Source organism: Camarhynchus parvulus, chromosome 3, assembly GCF_901933205.1.
Source record: "Camarhynchus parvulus chromosome 3, STF_HiC, whole genome shotgun sequence".
NCBI lineage: Eukaryota > Metazoa > Chordata > Aves > Passeriformes > Thraupidae > Camarhynchus > Camarhynchus parvulus.
The window spans coordinates 32053357-32071697 of NC_044573.1; the positions used below are offsets into that span (position 1 = coordinate 32053357).

General features: G+C 36.9%; 1 protein-coding gene across 2 annotated transcripts in view; it reads right to left on the minus strand.

The window, feature by feature from the left end:
* Positions 1–2837: 2837 nt before the first annotated feature.
* Positions 2838–18341, minus strand: part of ADSS2 (adenylosuccinate synthase 2) — a 37468-nt gene continuing 21964 nt past the window's right edge. For both annotated transcript variants that reach the window (XM_030944854.1, XM_030944856.1), the window contains exons 6-13: positions 16705–16812; positions 16348–16429; positions 14547–14673; positions 11631–11785; positions 11069–11193; positions 9983–10080; positions 4958–5107; positions 2838–4142 (exon numbers count right to left, since the gene is read on the minus strand). In XM_030944854.1, coding sequence (XP_030800714.1) covers positions 4090–4142; positions 4958–5107; positions 9983–10080; positions 11069–11193; positions 11631–11785; positions 14547–14673; positions 16348–16429; positions 16705–16812 — 898 coding nt within the window. In that variant the 3' untranslated portion in view covers positions 2838–4089. The remainder of the gene's footprint in view (positions 4143–4957; positions 5108–9982; positions 10081–11068; positions 11194–11630; positions 11786–14546; positions 14674–16347; positions 16430–16704; positions 16813–18341) is intronic.

Sequence of the window (18341 nt, forward strand, 5' to 3'; positions counted from 1 at the left end):
ATACATCGTTTTGATACACTTGACTAGTGGGTCCAAAGTGGCAGTGAAGGACACTGGGATTTAACACAGTGTTATCTGTCTGAAGCTGAACAGAAGATATTTGAATGTGTATATTGCAAGGTATTTTAAAGATGACATATCAAATGAGTTGTTACACTCTGATCAACAAAAAATGGTGTAAAATTTTAAGTGAATAATGCATCAGCTGTGTGTACACAGGCATGCATGGCAGTCTATACCTTACCTTCAGTATGGAAGCTGCCAAACACCAAAAGTAAGTGTATTGATTACTGTACCACCAGGTTTGTTAAATTTCACTGTTTCAGAGACTACTAACAGTATGGGCAGGAGAAAAAACTCACCTGATTGCATTGTCTTTCCTTCCCAGCTATCTTGCCCTTTACTTTTTCTAAACCAATCACACCTTTGATTATGTTTCAGTAAGACAGCTGGCTGTGACAACAAAAGGAACTATTGTCTTTTATTAGAAAGCAGATTTCCAGGGTGATGGTAGACAAAAGCACCATGACATCAACATCACATCTGCCCCTTCCTCTGAAGCTTTTGTCCATTAGCTGCATGTCACAACCCAATTACATGTGGAACACAAATGGAAAGGCTAAGCAGCAGAAATATCCCTCACTTTCCCTTATTTAGTTAGTAAAGGAGGCTCACTAATCTGTAGGGACATAAGGGCTATTAATGCTGCAATATAGCACAAGCCTGGGAGACTGAGCCTCATAAATATTTCAGTGGCAGCAAGAACAGAGCGAGATCAAAATACTTTGTCGTCAGCCTTGTCTGGTCTAACAGGTATCTGTGCCTCCTGTAAACATCCCATTAGCAGGAGGGGACACTTGGAGGAGAATCAATTTCAACTACTATCCTATGCTGCCATCCTCTCCCCTTACATGGCAGCAACTGAAGAGCCTTCAGAGAGAGAGAGCGCAGAGGAAGGGCCCCAGAAATAGATGCTTGTCCAAGCATGAAGGTTTTTATTTTTACCACAGCTTACTACTAGCCTGTGACAGATAACAAAAAGCCTTTTGCCAACGAGTGGGGCAATTCCTTTGAGAATTAGGTCTATTTCTTTCTTGACGAATGAAGTAGGGGGAGGCAGAACATAGAATTTTATCTAGAGCTAAAAAACTATGTATGTCTTCAAAGCCATTTACCTTTGCCCCTACTGGACACAGAACTGAAGGTGAAGTATTAGGCTGCTGTTCTCTTCTTTCTTCTTGGTTCCACAGGTGAACATGAAGTTTGAAAAAATCCCTGTAACTTACAGTATTTGTTCCCATCACACTCAGGTTGGTGACAACATCCCATCTATTTCTCCATCTGTACAAGTGAAATAAGGGGGAGAAAAGGTAGCACTGGAGGAGGGGGAGATTTGGTAGGGTATAACCATTCTTTGACACAAGGAAAGTGTGCACCAGTCTAAGAATTCAACCAGAAAAACTTAGGCAAAACTAGCATGCAGGGACAACATAAAACACTTTACAGATGCCAAGTTTAACCACCTGAAACTGAGAAATTCTTTGTTCCAGGTCATGGGAGTAAATACACACCAACAGATCCCAGACCACATATATCCTGGACTAGTACTAGTAGGAGAATGTTCTCAGCTTTCCAGGCCTGCCCTTGAATGGAAGACTCAAAGAAAAATCTCAGCTGAATTTAAAAGACAGCAAAAGAATATAAATCAGTATTGCACCCAAGGCAATTCTGTATTGTTTCTTTCAAAATACTGCACAAATACTTTGTATCATTTTAGACCACTGTATTGCTCAGAAGTACTGCTGCATCTGGGAATATGAATTCCTCCACTGAAGAACAATGGTAGTTTGTACAGTGGGCTTACAACAGTGAAAAAACCGAAACCTTGAAGGTTTCTGCTTGGCAGAAGTGAAACACAGCTCCATGGATGTGTTTTATTTATTCGCTGACAGTAGAAGGAAACATGCCCTCATTTATTTATTTATTCACTTCTTGAACCAGCTAGGCCCACAGTCTTTGGCTGGTAGTTTCACTGATAGCAACAAATCACCTTGGTGCCTCCTACTGCTATAAGAGAACAAGAATACTTAGTAATTATTACCTATTGTTCACATTGCAACATCAATTCCCTCTACTGCCTAGAAAAAAGTACCTTTTTTTCCTTCTAAATAAACACTGGAATTTACGTTTCACAGTTCTAGCCCTCCTTCTCTCCATCTGGAACCTAGGAAAATATTTTCAATTCAAGACATCCTTTAGCTAGGGAGGGATGGTATGGCTCTCTCCTGGACTGCAAGGCTGACGGCAAAACTAGAGCTTCATCTTCTCCACAGAAAAAAAAAAATAAAAGCAAGATGAGCTTGCTTTTAAATGCTGATGAGAATGATCTTTACATGCAATGCCAATACAAAGGTTTCTCACTGTATTTGCCAATCTTCCAGCATTCTGTGGTATCCACCTCTTTCCTCACATTATGCAAGTAAAATGCAGACCTCAGTAACTGCTCTGTCACATGCAAGCAATTCAATAAAAAAAATGCTCCTTAAAAATCAGTTGTTTTATCCTTCAACCCTCCTGTCTCTCCTCTTACAACAAGCAATTTTATTTTGTGTCAATTTAGAATCTAAAAATTGTGCTAACCACCTCAGGAGCAGCATAGTCCAACAAATTATTCCATTTCAGGTAACATGTGGTTACTCAAGACAAACAAAAAGGCCTTGTATCTTTTATTTTGCATTAGAATTTTCTTGTATTCATTCATATATTCTTATATGCAGCCAAAATCTACTAAACTAAGTCTAGAACTGTTGCTCCACCCTGATACAAACTTGGGTTTAGGAAACAAATTAAGTTTTATTTGAAGTTAAAAAGAAGCACATGAACACCACAGCACAGTGTGTAAAAACAGTCATTCTCAGTAATCTGCAAAGGGAAAATATAATTACTGGGTTGTTGCAAAAAGAAATCAGATTCTTTGGAATAGATAAAAATGGTTATAAATTTAAATAGTTCTGGAACATTTCCACATTTCCCAACAATAATCCAAAATATGTCAGATGTCTTGAGGTGAACACTTGTTATTTACCCCACACCCAAAGCAAATACATGGAATACATTAAATGTTATTTCTATAGCATCTTCAACTTATAAATACAGAAGTGTCTGCACTTTGGCAATCCTCCAGAGAAGGATCTTCAATTGACTCTGAAGAAAGGAATTTAAAAGGGCATCAAAATGTTAGACTTCTCACAAAGTATAAATATAACCCCATTTAATTAGGAGAAGAGTTTAAGATATGCGCCTTGGAAGCAGAGAAGCACAGAGTTTAAAATGCCAGGAAAAGAAAGAGTAACATTATAAAACATTTAACTCAAAATCAGAACGGTTCTTTAATAATTGCAAATGAACTTTTTACAATATCAGTTTTCTAACTTTCTGGGCACACTTCCTAGTAAACACTTGAGTATCCTCTGTGAGTTACAAAGAGTAAGTTTCCTGTGTTATACAGCTAAAAAAACCTGGACCTTCATAACAACTTGGCATCACATCTTCTTTTAAAAAAGAGATCACACAATAATTTAGACATTTTATAGCATTATAAAATCAGACTCCCCCTCTTTAATCACTCACAAGACCAGTCATTAAGAATACAACAGCTTTAGGAATACAAATAATGAGGATGTAAAACTATTTGTGCAAAACTGCATTATTTTACTGTCTAAAATTTCAGGGAAGTAACACCGCCAAAAGCAGAGAGAGGATAACAAAGACAAACAGTCATGAAAGCAATGCTACCTTAGATTTTCAAACAGGAATTACATTATGAAGCAAATATTACGTAAAGAAAAAAAATCTGATGGCACCTTGAACAACGAGAAGTGTCCTGGTAATTGCAGTTGAACAGGAATTCATACAGGTTCATGTTAAGAGTCTCTTTCAGGAGTAGCAATTGATCTGGGGGTATCAACTCTAGCATTTCTTCCCATGCAAAAATCTATCTTTCCAACATCTTTGCTTTGCGGGCTACTAATGCATTTAAGAATGAGCAGTCTTTTGAGGAGTGTGCTTTCTTCCATGCATCTGAAATCTTTAAAACAGCTGGATCATTGATTCCCTGGACTTCCCTACTCCAATCCATTTAACTGCAGGAGAGAAAAAGCAAACTTCTACTGTAAGTAATACAAAGCAAGAGTGGATCATATCTTAAGATACAAACTCATCTTCTTAAGCACCACATTTTGAAGAAAAACACAGCATATACTATTCACACACTAAAAATGATAACTTTGTCTGTTGTTCTCAAAGAATACACTGACAACTTCAAAAAGCAGGTATTCTTGAAACTGCCATAATAAATTAATCACTTTTACAGATTATAAGATAAAGGATAGTTACAAACTATCAGAAAAGTAAAAATATGCATATCTCCTAACTCCCAACTTTGGATGAAACCACAGGATCACCTTTATTAGGGAGCATCGAGAAATGTATCAGTTCAGGAATATATATATACTCTCATATATAATTCAATTCTCAATATATACTCTCATACATACTCATATATATTTATACATATATATATACACTCTCATATATAATTCATCACACTAATTAATAACCCATAGCGCCCCTGACTTTATGATCATAGCAAAACTAAACCCCGATTATAACCAGACTAAAAGACACTTGAGCAAGTTATGAAAAAAAAATCTTAATTGAACGAGAACTATAGCATAAACCAGAGAAGGAATGTATATTAAAACTTCTGAAAATTTTGAGTTCAACAACTAAGTAAGAAGTAGTAATACCATAATCGCCAGTGGCACCAGCTACATCACAATAAGCACAGCTAGAAACTAGTTTTCAGTATTTTGAGTGTTCATTAATACAAAATACCAAACAGGTTTCATGGAGCAGGAATAACCCAGACAACAAGAAGAAAATCTGTTCTACTCACCAGGAACACCCAACTTGACTTCTATAAAACGAACGTAGTTTTGTGCATTTACAGGCAGCTCATCAAACGTCCTGGCATTTGATATGTCCGTAACCCATCCTGGGAGTGTCTGATACTGCACCTCTACTTTGTTTAAGACTTCGTGGTTGGCTGAGAAGCAAACAGAAACAAAAATTTTATGTCCATGGATATTCTCTACCATGAAACACTAATGAGGTGTTACCGCTTACACAAAGAGGTTTGCTCATAAGGTAATCCAAGCACTGCAGCCAATAAAGTGTTGGGGGTTTTGTTAATATAAGCACAAGGGAAAAAATCCAGCAACCATCAGGACTCAAGACTTTAGGAATTCCAGTGCTCAGTCACATGCATATATTTTGCTGAAACCACAATACTTTCAGTTCAGAAAACAATGTTTTAGGGAAATAATTCCCCAAAATGGTCTTTTTTTTTTTCTGAACAAATACTGAGAACCAGATTCCTCTCTTTATAAGGGAATTGTGAAAGCAAAATTAAGAACCAGCTTGTAAGTATCAAGCAGCTAAAACATATTTTAAAATGGCATAGGAGTGTACCTTTTACTAAACAGTTGTAAGGTGTAGTTAAGAATTAACAGACCTTGGATACCCGCAGACCCTTTGCCCCAAAACCCTGCAATGAATTTATCAACCAGTGTGGAGTCCCACAGAATGTATGAACAGTAACTGTTCCCACGGCTTCTCAGAAGAGAAGCAATATTTTGTTCTTCATTTAGTACCTTGCTACAATGTTGTCCTTTAACTATGAATCCTGTGATGATATTTTGAACTGAAAAACATGCTAGGCATACTGTTCTGGAACTGAATCACTCCAGTAATTATCTGAACATTAAGCCTTGGAATGACACAGGACAGCAAAACAAAGGGCTTAAATCTGAAAATGATCAAAATATTTTGATTTAAAAGTGGGAGGAGTCAGGCATTCCTTCTTGCCTTCATGAAGAAGAGGGCATAGTAATTAATTTATGTAGGCTCTGTGTCTCAGTTCGAGTCACTGGTAACCACTTGAGTAGCCTCTGTGAGTTACAAAGAGTAAGTTTCCTGTGTTATACAGCTAAAAAAACCTGGACATTCGTAACAATTTGGCATCACATCTTCTTTTAAAAAAGAAATCACACAATAATTTAGACAGTATTTATAGCATTATAAAATGCTATATATGCTGTATATATTATATATATACAACATATATTATATAGCTATATATGCTATATATTATAGCATTATAAATGCTGTACCTTTTGCACCTCATACCGTTTCCCAGGCTGACTAGCTGTCCTGGCAGCTAGTCAGCCTGGGAAAGGGTATGAGGTGCAAAAGGTACAGTAGAGGTGCAAATACAAAACCACATGCTAACCCCCTCCAGCACGTGTGTAGCCAACAAACTCAAGCTCAGCACATTGAACAATTTGTCCTGATGCAGGCAACAGTTCAACAGCAGCAATGCTGTAAGGACAGCCTCAATGGACTAGGCATTTTGAGAAAGGCTGAAAAAAGACTGCTCTGCTGTCCTTAAAGTCTATAACAGCAAAGAAATGTACGAAGTTTTGGACCACGGTGTTCCCAGGTTAAAGGAATCCTGAACCAATACTCATGGCAATGAGAACAGACAGGCACATTAAGGATGTCTGGTTGCAGAAGCCAAGGATAAGCACTTTACTGTCAGAAATAACAACTGAGGTGTTGTCTGCTGTGCAGGTGATCTGTACAACAGAACACAGGCACTCAAAGTGCACAGCCACAAAGTGATCTCCAGGCAGTGCAGATGGTTCCTAGCCTCCCTCCCTCTTTCTGAAGAGGCAGAGTGAATGAACACCTCATCTTGGATGTCCACAGGCCTTTGAAGCCTCTCTGCTGAGGCTAGAGGGAGACAGCTGAAAGCATTTGGTATTGAACTGTCTAATATTGACTACAATCTTCCATCAGCCTGCATTCCTTACCTCCTGCTAAGAGAGAAGAAAAAGAAGGGATACATCGTTTGATGTTTCAAATAATTCTTTAATTTTGTCCCAGCAGGTGTCATAAAGATGATGTGTGGTGAAGACAAGCCACAAACAGAGCTCAGTGTAGTACCAGATCTAGTCACCATCTAGATTTCTCTCAGCTTTTCACTGACCTCTTCCCTCAGTGGGTTTTAGGCTTTCCAGAATATTCCTGAATTGCTTAACTATATAATAGACAGAACAAATATGATATCATAATTTGAAGAGTGCTGTGATGCTACTTCCAACTCAGAAAAAATATCTCAGATTTGACACCTTCGAACCTTTGTAAGAGAAAGATCCTCCATCAATTTCCAGAAACTGAACATGAAAACAATCATGTAAGTCAGACCAAAGGCACATCCAGAATAGTGTGCCAGCTCTTTAACCTACAGCAAATGCCCAGGGAAAAAGTGCAAGAAAAAAAACCAAAAAAACCAAGCATGAAAGTAAAGCTTGTCCAAAGTAATCTCCCAATTTTCCTAAGCATCTGTGTTTTCAAACCTCCCAAGCCAGAAGGTACGTCCCTCTGTGCTGAAATCAACTGATGTCTGAACTCGGACAGGAGGCATTAGAGAACTAGACAATAGCTTTCACATTCTTTTTTAACTGATTGGCTCAAAGCTAGCAGGAAGTTCTGTCTTCCATAAACTCCCACCACTGGCCAGCAAAAGACTACAGCCTCGGTAACAGCAACTGAATGCAGCCATAAATTCACAAGACATTTTAGGTTCCTGCTTAAGAGGCAATTATGAAATGCACATAGAAAGCTAAGCTAAAAAACCCTGAGTGAGACTCGTATGATTCTCCAATCCAGGTGGAAAAAGGAACAAAATACGCAACATGGCATGCTTTTCCTGAGATGGTGGGTACTGTGTGTGATTCTAATTTAGAGACAGTCATTTCACAAGAAGGGTAAATCATGAACATCTCCAAGACAGTGGGAGGGTAGGAAGGGGAGAGAGAAAGAAAAAGTCTGCCAGTGAGAGCTTCCCAGACTAGTTTTCTTCTAAATTAAATTTCAATGTCAGTGACACGTTTGAAAAAAAAAATTATACAAGCACACAGCATGCAGAAATGCAGACATCAGAAACAGTCTAATGGTCTGCAAAAGACAAAGTGGGAATAAAGTTACCTTTTGTTTTTTATGCCAGGGGCGGGGGTTAACTGCAGCATGTGTGCTGAAAATGCTGCCAAATGCTGATGAGTATAGCAAAGAGAAGTGTGGAACATAGAGGCACTGTGAGAGACAGCATCTTCCAGCTTACCAGAAGCTCAGCCCAAACTCCTTCCTGATGCTTTAAGGAAGACAGCATGTCAACAGCTTCTACTAATGTTCTACCAGAATTCTTAATTGTTCATACAGTAAAGAAAAATACAGGCAGGAGAGCCACATTGTGCTGCTATGACTGAAGGTCAGCTGTTACCTAGGGGTATAGAGGGAACAAAGTCTGCTCCCTAAAGAGTTGCATCTAACAAGATTCTGGCCCTGAGACATACAACGAATGCAAAAAACCCCCACAAACCACTGACATCTTAGTAGTGTATAACATGGCCACCTGCTTATGTCATCTTTAAGGATGGACTGCCAGAAAAGGTTTTCCTGGCTTGAGCACAAGATCATACAATGGACTACGGCAAAAGCATTTACTGAGTAGTTCTCAATTCAAACGTGCAACCTCCATTATGTTCAAAAGCCGTTTCAAGTAAACACAAATGTCCCTAATGTTTTGCTATGAGTACCAATCAGGTAATAGCTGAGTCTTAAAAAGGGAAAAGCATTCCCTGGTTTAATGCAAGACGAGTACTAAATTTTCCAGTTTTCCGAATCAAAGTCATTCAGCATGCATTCGACTGGAACTAGCACTTTTGTTTGAAGATTCTGGACAGCAAATCAGTTAGAAAACTCCCACAAACACATGGAGAAACAAAAGAATTTTTTTAAATTCCTAATGAATTACTCTTAACAGATATGTGCTATTTTCAAGGACTAGTGGCACATCATCACCTATTCCTTTATACATAATTACATCTTTGTACTACATAAATCTGCTGTGAGTTGTATCCAATTATTATAGTTGATCTCCTCACTCACAACAAGTTCTCTGATGATAATATCACATGAAAAATTGTAACATGTGACCAGCCTCTAACGCTGAAGTACCAATTAGAATGAAAATGGGCATATATGTGCACATTATGAAAATCAAAAAGCCCAGTCTTTAGCACTGTTTTATGTTCTTCCTTTTTTTCTGCAGTATGCCTAACTATCACAAACTGAACATGACACATTATCTACAAAAACACTGACTTGTGATATTTGAATATTTTAAAATGTAGGTATACTCTTCAAGTAAAAATGACCACTGTCCTCCTCAGGAACTACAGTTTCTATCATGCTAAGCTGATGTACATTGGTCATGAATTAGAAAATAGTTTTGCTTTCACCTAAACTAGTTGCTAGTTTCTTGCCCCACCCCTTGTCCCTCTTTTACACTGTGTAGCTTTTTTATGTTTTTGGCTGCTCCATGAATCATTAAAGGGAAGTGAACTGTTAGAAATGTAACAGAAGGAAAGAAAAACTTGGCTTTTCAACAGGACCAGTTCTCTTATGGGGCTCACTGCATGCTTAAATGACGAGCTGGCCTGCTAATAATGGGCATCAATACAGTAGTGGGAACAAGATAACAGAGTTTAGAGTATGAAACAAGCTTCCCATTTAGCTGGAAGGTGATGCAGGCTGTATAAAATAAAAAGGACAAGTAGTAACACGTATAGCTATTTGAATCTTTCTAGTAGACAAAATTCAGTATTTGGTACAGGTATCTTTTGGGGGAAGGTACTGGTATGGTAAAAGATATGTCTGGTGCATCTGGAAGACATTAATAGCTTGATGCTGAAGTAAGATATTGCTCTTGTAAGTTTTAAAAGTAGAAATCAAATGCATTTAAAAGTACCACATTACATTTCACCAAAATCTAAAAATTTTAAATAAGCAGTCTTACCAGGAAAATGAGGTATGATTTCACCATCTAGTTTGTATGCAACACCAACTTTGATTTCTGGAAATACATCCAAGATGTCCAATTTGGTAAGTGCCAATCTATAAAGAAACATTACTCTGGTTAAACAAGTTCAAAAACCCTTGAATCTTATCACATTGTTAAAAAAATGAAAAAAATAATATAATCAAACAAAACTGATTCCTGCATATAATTTTATTTCTTTAGGAAAATATCTCATATGGCACTAATCTGTTAGCTGGTCTGACTTAAAAAAAACACCCCAAACGAAAAACCAAACAACTTCTGAAACAAGACAACAGCAACAAAAAAGGATTAAACACATTTTTTCTTGCATCCTTCGATCTACTACTACATGAAAATGCCAAAAAAAATCAAAGAACAAGCATGCCAACTGAATGAATTTGTCTATGGTTTAAAGTGTTATAATTTTAATTGGTGAGGGTGCTGCCAAGATACCTAACCATTTAAGGTATAACTATTTAAGATGACCATTTCATTGCATAATGCCTGTTGGTGTCTGTTCCTGTCCTCTGCCAAATGCTCCTGTCCTACAGCAAAGACAAAAAAATAATCAAACACTGGCTCTACAAATACCTGGCTACACCTTATTTAAAACAAAACCCACAAAGAACAAGAAAAACAGAAGTATTTAAATAAAATATGTATTTACACTATTTGATCTGCTAGAAATTTTATACCAGTTTGTTTCAGGCACTTATCTTTCATTTTGCTTAACATCCCAAAGACATATCTGTATTTTTAATACTTACACATACTACTAGAGATACTGATGGTTTCCCATCTACCTTATTTTGAAGACAAACTAACAAAAGAAATCTCCATAAAGAAAGGAGAGAAAAATCTACATCTATGAAAATATCAAATGTAAAAATATTTAATGATAGGAAAAATGAGGAATAGCTAATTTATCAAAATATCAAAACAATCAACAGATCAATATTAACAGGGCAAATGTTACTAACTGGTATATGCACTATTTACAGTAAACTACAGCATTTCATGATTTTCTGTCAAGTTGGCAGCAAAGCTCAGCAAAAAACTCACGCAGTAAATCCATTAATCATATAGACATATCGGAGTGAGACAAGGTCCAGCCAGCCACATCTTCTCTTCCTACCAGTGGTAACACCAAACTCTTTGCCTCTCTGCTGCAGCAATTCTCCAATTTCCTAACAAAGAGTAAGACACATCAGCATGTGGGTTCTTTGATTTGCAACACATGATGCAGGTGTTTATCTAACATTTTAGGATACATTGTAAATTACCTTTAAAGTCCTTCCCCCCAGTTTTTCACAATGCTGTCCATTTGGATGAAGACAGCAACACAAAATGTTCTTTCTATTTCAAGAAAACGATTTTTAGGCAAACTTCACAAAATTAGTTCCTGCTCTAACCTTCTATTCCACAGAAATATCTAAGAAAATTGCAATCATGTTTGGTAGTCCCATAAGCTCAGTCTAGAATCAGAATTCTGATTGAGACATCCAAACACATTGTCACTTACATACTTGCACTTAACCATTGCTAACACTGACTTAATAAAATTCAGACAAGACACACCAAGTTATTTCACCCAGCAGATCACACCTGAGGCTGCAATACTCACGTTATCCTGTTCTGTAGGAAAGGCACCAATTCCAACCCTGGTTGTGTAGGCTTTCACAACCCCGTACACTTCCCCGATGTTCTGTGGCGGCATTCCCAGACCTGTGCACACACCTCCAACTGTGCAGTTTGATGAAGTCACAAAAGGATATGTGCCTATTAAAAACCAAAACATTTGGTATAGAAAATTATTAAAACACTGGGTTTAAGCTGTTTTTTCAAAAAAGTCTAACCTGGTGAGAAATACTACTTGCACTGCACTTACCTAGATTTTACAACACTCAAAATCAAGACACACAATAAATGTATTTTACAGTCAAGAACACATTAGCTCTTAGCTTTGTATGTGCATTGCCTGATCCACCTTCATTGGAAAAAGTAGAAATCTTACTATTTCAACTGGTAAAAATGTACTACATAACAATTCTGAATGATGGTACAGGTAAGAAACTGGACTAAGACACCAGAAAAACATGCCTTGCTTTCTTACACTAAATAAACTCACTAACTGAACAATGCAAAAATTTGAAGGGAGACTCTTAAGAAAACAGTATTAAAAAGTTAGAGAATGGAGATTTACTATTTTTAATTTTTGGAGGAAAAATAAAATATAAACTCTACAAACCAATCAGCACATTACAAGGATAAGAAATTGCAATGAAATGCAGAGTTCTGGAAACAACAACTTTGTTTGCATAATCAAATGAAAAAAGATCATTAAAAAAGAAGACTACTGGAATACAGTCTCGTAGTACAAGTCTGTCTCTAGTTAAATAATCAGCTGTCATTTAAAATGCAGCCTGGACTGCAAAGAAGAGACTTGAATATCTCAAAATCCTTAAGTTTATATACCTTTTTTATTAAGTAGTGGCAAATGAAACTCAGCATGCCAATCCCCAGCTGAATTGTGAACAAATACTTCAGCCTCACTGTAACTGCACATAAGCAAGATACTTCTACCTGTTGTGTCAGACTTTTTGTGTATGTCTTTTGATATGAATCAGAGACAGGTAAGAGAGGAACGACCAAGACAAAAGGAACTAAAAGCAATACAGTTCTTTCAGCAATACAGACATCTTTACAAAGTCAAAACTCCTTCAGAGACTGATCAGTGAGGTTTCACAGAGTAGCTTCAGGTATCTCAAATCACTCCAGAGACAGATCCAGACTTACAGGTGATATGTAACAGCAGTCTGCAAGCATTAATCAGTTTTTAATCTTAGAACACAGTAGTAAAACTTTTCTTAGTACTGACAGGTGAATATAGCTAGTGGATGTCAAAACCAGAGTCAATGAACAGTTCTTACTCACTTTCACCTCCCAGTCTGATATATTTACATTGCTTTATCATTACTCTGTGCTTAAAAACACAGAAGATCACACATCCCCATACCTGCCCCCCCATTCCCAGACAAATGCACAAATGCACATGTGAGCTTCATTACAGGCTCCAGGAAAGTGGGATGGACTGCAAGCCTGGGGATTTACTATCCTCACAGCTAATATACACACATTCACAAAACTCACTTCAATATTAAGACCTCTATGCAACAAAGCACAGACAACAGCCTCATTCAGAATGCTTAATAATCAAACTGGCAACACCAAACCTTTTGACTAGGGCTTGTCTACTGTTAACACAAGTGTCCAATCCACTGATGGTATCTACCTATGGAGAGCAGATTTTCTCGTGTGCTTGGGTCTCACAGCAGAGGAAGTAAAAAATCAAACTAATCTGAACAACTCTGTATGTATTATAGACATACCTGATGTGTTTCAGACTGCCTGCCCCTTCTATTTACATGGAATCCAAAATACTCACCATTTACAAAAAAACAACACCCCTTCATAGATTTTTTTGCAAATATCCATTTTACATCAAAGATTTCCCTGTGACAAGTATATCTGAAGACTTCTTTCCTCTTTTTTTGTCTTGTAAAAAAAGGATGTGTCTTCCAATATTCAATTATGAGAAAGTTTGGTGCTTATACTTACAGAGACTAATCTAAGACACATCTTACTTTTAAAATAAGAGGCTTTCAGACTGAGTATGTTTGAAAATGCCCAATACCACAACTCATATTGGTTGAAAGCTGAGTGCATGCCAGTTTCATAATTGTTTGACAGCAGCCCTTACAGGCTTCAATTTCAGGTGTTAGCATCTTCCTAACAATAAAAATGATGCTGTTACAAGGCCAGTGAGACTGAAGAAAAATGTGACAAAAATTGGCAGGAGCCAATCACACAGGCTCACAGAGTGGCAGATTATCTGTTGTTACAACATAATAACCAAACAATCATCCCGTTAAAAAAAGCTGCTTCTACTACCTAGAATCTTCTAATTTATTAGCAAACTTACAGTGTTTTAAGAAAAACTGCATGATTTTTAACATCAAATAGATTGGGATAATCTTTTCAGTCTTTCCTCATTAGCAATCCAGATTACCAACACTTTTCCCAACAATGTGAAACAATGGAAAACCGTTATATAAAGACTTTTTTTAAAAAGCAAGCTGATTTTTCAAAAGTCAAGAAGTATTTTGCATATATGCTTTGCCTCTCAAAGCTCTCCATTTTTATTCTCAAGTGATTTCCACAGATGTAAAAAATAGTGAGTGATTTCATTTACAATTTAGAGATGCTGAAGTAATAGCTACACTCTAAAGAGGAGCTACTTGATCTTTAATGCCATTCAAATTATTACTCTTGGGAGAGCCTACAGCTTTTTGAAATAATTTAATTACAACCCACTCACTCACCCCTGTATTATTTCCTAGTCAGAGAGAGTGCTGTTCTTCCAAAACAAAAACCACTTCTGCCATGAGAACAGCTTATCACAGGAGAGTTTATATTTAATGTCCCTTTTTCACAATGCAAGTGTATATATCGACATGTGTCTCAAAAAGACCATACCTACCAAAATCTATGTCCAGCAGTGCTGCATTTGCACCTTCAACTAAGATCTTCTTTGGTGGTCCATGTAAAGCCTCATACATGAAATAAACACCATCCCTTACCATTGGCTTTACTTTTTCCATGTAGCCCTGAATAACACAAAAGACTATTGTATAGTATAATTTCATTATGATAAAGGCAGCCAGAGTAGAATTGCTATTGTTCCCTCACAAAAATGCTCATATTCCTTTCAAAGAAGAAAAGCAAACAAAGAAATGTTAAATATGCCACAATGTGAACAAAGGAGGAAGAATGTGAAACTCAGATTTACACAACAGATATGTACACTCTTCCTAGGAGGAAAGAAAAAAGGGGGAAGGATGAGGAGGAAAGAAAAATCCAAACTTCTGAATGCTTTAGAAACAGTCAAAGCATGAGTATTATCACTGTATTGTATTTGGTCTTTCATTTCCAAGTGTTCAAAATGTCTCCCCCAAAACCTGAATGTAGAGAGTTCAGCTTCTGGCCATCTGAAGCAAACAAATGCACACAATTGTGAGCTATAATTTTCAAGTAAAAGTGAAGTTATTTATTGGAATTCAGCATCAAATGCCTGAATGCCACTGAGTAGCTGGATGCAAGAAGCCAATAATGTTCAGATTATCAACTGGTACACAACCTTCCCCCATGAGAACACATGGAAGTTCTCATTTTAACAATTTATGCCATGTGAAATGTAACACTTTGCCTTTCAGAGTGGAATCAAGTGCATTAGCATAAGACAAGTAATTTTCCTCAAGCTACATGTGTGGTGTTTCCACCTTAACAAGGAGTTTCAGATAGTCCATAATCCTGAATTGCATTAAGTAAACTATAAAGCATTATGAAGTAATCAACTGTAACCGGTTTCTAGACCTACAAACTAATAAAAATACAACAACACACGTGCAACTTAAAGGCCTTACTTAAAGTAAAACAAACAGAAGTGCTAAGAACTCCCATATACTCTACTCTAGAGCTGTAAAAATTAGAGAAAGGATGATTTCTTTGGCCTGATTTTCTTAAAGAATTATCATGTAATTGTGCGTACTCTCCCTGTTCCCCACACACCTCAGTGGTTTTAAACAATGTCACATTTGGTTGACATTTTAAGGGTTAAAAAAAATCTCATACAGGTAAGTTTCTACAAAAAGCATGAATAAAAAGGTTAGGTAGAACAGTAAGACACCTCACACAACTTGGATGCTGTGGAAATAAAACCTAATACCAGTGAGAAAACTCTCAACTGTCCCAATCTGATGGAAAACATCAAATCAGAATTCATTATTAACCACAAGACCGGTTTGCTGGCAATCGGGCTTCATTGGCTCTGCTGCTACTAATTTCCCTTTTTCTATGTTGCTAGACAGTATTTTTTTTAAGGGTTATTACTTAGAAAAACTATTTACTTCAATACTTAACTTTCTGAGACAAGGGCTTAGCATTCTGCTTTACAATGAAACATACTTCCCCCAACTACAATCCTGGTTTTTCTCCTAGACTGCATGTTTGAGTGAGTAGAAGGTAAGTCAAGAAGAAATCACTCCATACAAGCCTTTTTCTTAAAATTCAAGTATCTCTCTTGAAAGTAAGTTTTGAAACATTGCATAAAACAGAGCCAAGAGTGTCCTTAAGGATAGCAGCAGACTCTGCAGCACTGATACACATGGTTTCCCATGACACAGTCTAACTCCTCACACAAGCACAAGCGTCAGTCACACCAAGGGATTTGCGTATCAGTAACTGCAGTGATTATATAATCAGAGAGACAGAAGCAGGCTTACCTTCAGCTTTTCCAATTCCCCTTCAATATCTATTTTTAAGGTAGGATATATTGCTTTGTACTGATTGGCTAACACTTTGAACCTGAAAGGCAAAAATGCTTGACTGAGGTTTCTGTTTTCTTCCCACCAACCCTTGATTTTTACTGGTTACATATCTGCAGTTATTTGGTAATTTAACCATTTCAAACAGTGAATTATTATAATAATCATGATTGTATAATTTAATAAAATTATACATATTTTTTTATTTTAAAAGAACTTTTAACTAAGAAAATTAACAGGAACCAGACATAATTGCTTACACAGGGTACTATCCAGAAACTGAAAACTATGCTTACAACTGTGTAGAGTAATTACCTCTCAGAAAAGTCATCAAAATCAGAAACAAGATCACACATTCTGAGTCCACTTCGAGCTGCCTTTGAAGAATATACTGGACCAATTCCTTTTTTGGTAGTTCCCAGACTTGGAAAAGACAATAATAAAGAGTTATTGATATAAAGGTGTTTTTTCTCTAAAGCTCATAAAGGGGTTTTTTCTCTAAAGCTATTCCATCCTTAGCATAAAATGAAATGCTGTTAATTGTGAGCATTTAACCTTGTTTCAAGCATTGAAAACAAAAGATATTTTTGGATGCGATCTAGTGTCAAAATATCTCTGTTTATACAAGCAAATATGTTAATCTTCTACATACTTCTGTTTTTAAACCAATAATTTTTTGTATTTTAGTGAAGGCTTACGTATTTGTACACAATTCTAAACTTTTATACTTAAGGAACCAAATGTCAAGAAAACATCCTTCAGTATTATGAACCAAAACTAAATAAACATCTTCCTAAAACACTGTCCTGAAAACCTAAAGAAAGTCCTCCCTAAAGCAACAGAACAAACAGTATGGATTTTATGTTTGTGTGTAAGAAATATTTCATTTCATTCTAAATACCTCAGTTGGAGCCAGGAAAACAGAAGACGCTGCCAAACATCCAAAAGTGACAGAGACACTCAAAATGCTCTCTCTGTGTTAAGAGTTCAGGCATGGATTTGCCATTGTAGCTGATTGTGAAAAACTGAATTCTTTTTCTTACCCTTACCCGCCCACTCCCCCTGAAAAGCCTTTTCCAGCTTAAGCCCTGATGATATAATATAAAACTTGCTTGCATTGACTTTACTGTGAGAGAAGTACAGCTACTTCAGAGAATGTCTTCTGCCAGAGTCATGCTAAGTAGCTATCGAAATGGAGACAAACTGTACTCATCACAGGTAGATTATTAAATATCTTCCCCACCATGCTAAATACATTAAGTAACTTTTTAAGGAGAAGTGAACTGGTCTGCAACATTTTCACAAGTGTGCTACATGTTGCTAAGCCTTATTGTGCACTTAGTTTTAACTGGTTTGGTCTGGGTTCTTCCCCCTCCCCCCAAACAGACACAGACTCTTCTTCAGTTATAAATTCTGCATATGCAGAGTGACCCATAGTTCTTCAAACTGCCTTGAAGGCACCATATCATAACTGAATTCAAGAGGGCCTCCAGGTAAAGTAGGAGGCACAGGTGATACCAAAACTTTATGTTATTGAGTATCACTTGATATGTGAGCGAACAGAAATACAGTTCATACTAAGTATATAACTCCTTAGCAGTTTGGATTAGATTCAAAAATACCTTGGGAAAAAACTTCAATTCTTCCAATTACACTCAATACCAAGTAATCTCAGGGAGTGATGTTTGCCTCCAGTCCAAAAAAAAAAACCCAAACATTTTAATGAACTTTGCACCACACTGTATCCTTTAACCAGACCAGGACACTGTGGCCTAAACAACTGACTCTAGCCTCCACCCCAATTCACACTCTCCACAGAGAGAAAGGTTGGTTTCCATTTATTTTATTTCATTAAGACATGCCAATTAATAAAAAAGTTGTAAGAAGACTGTACTTACAGAAGCTAAAACAACTGTATAAGCAGAATACACTGTATTAGTTTTTTAGACTAG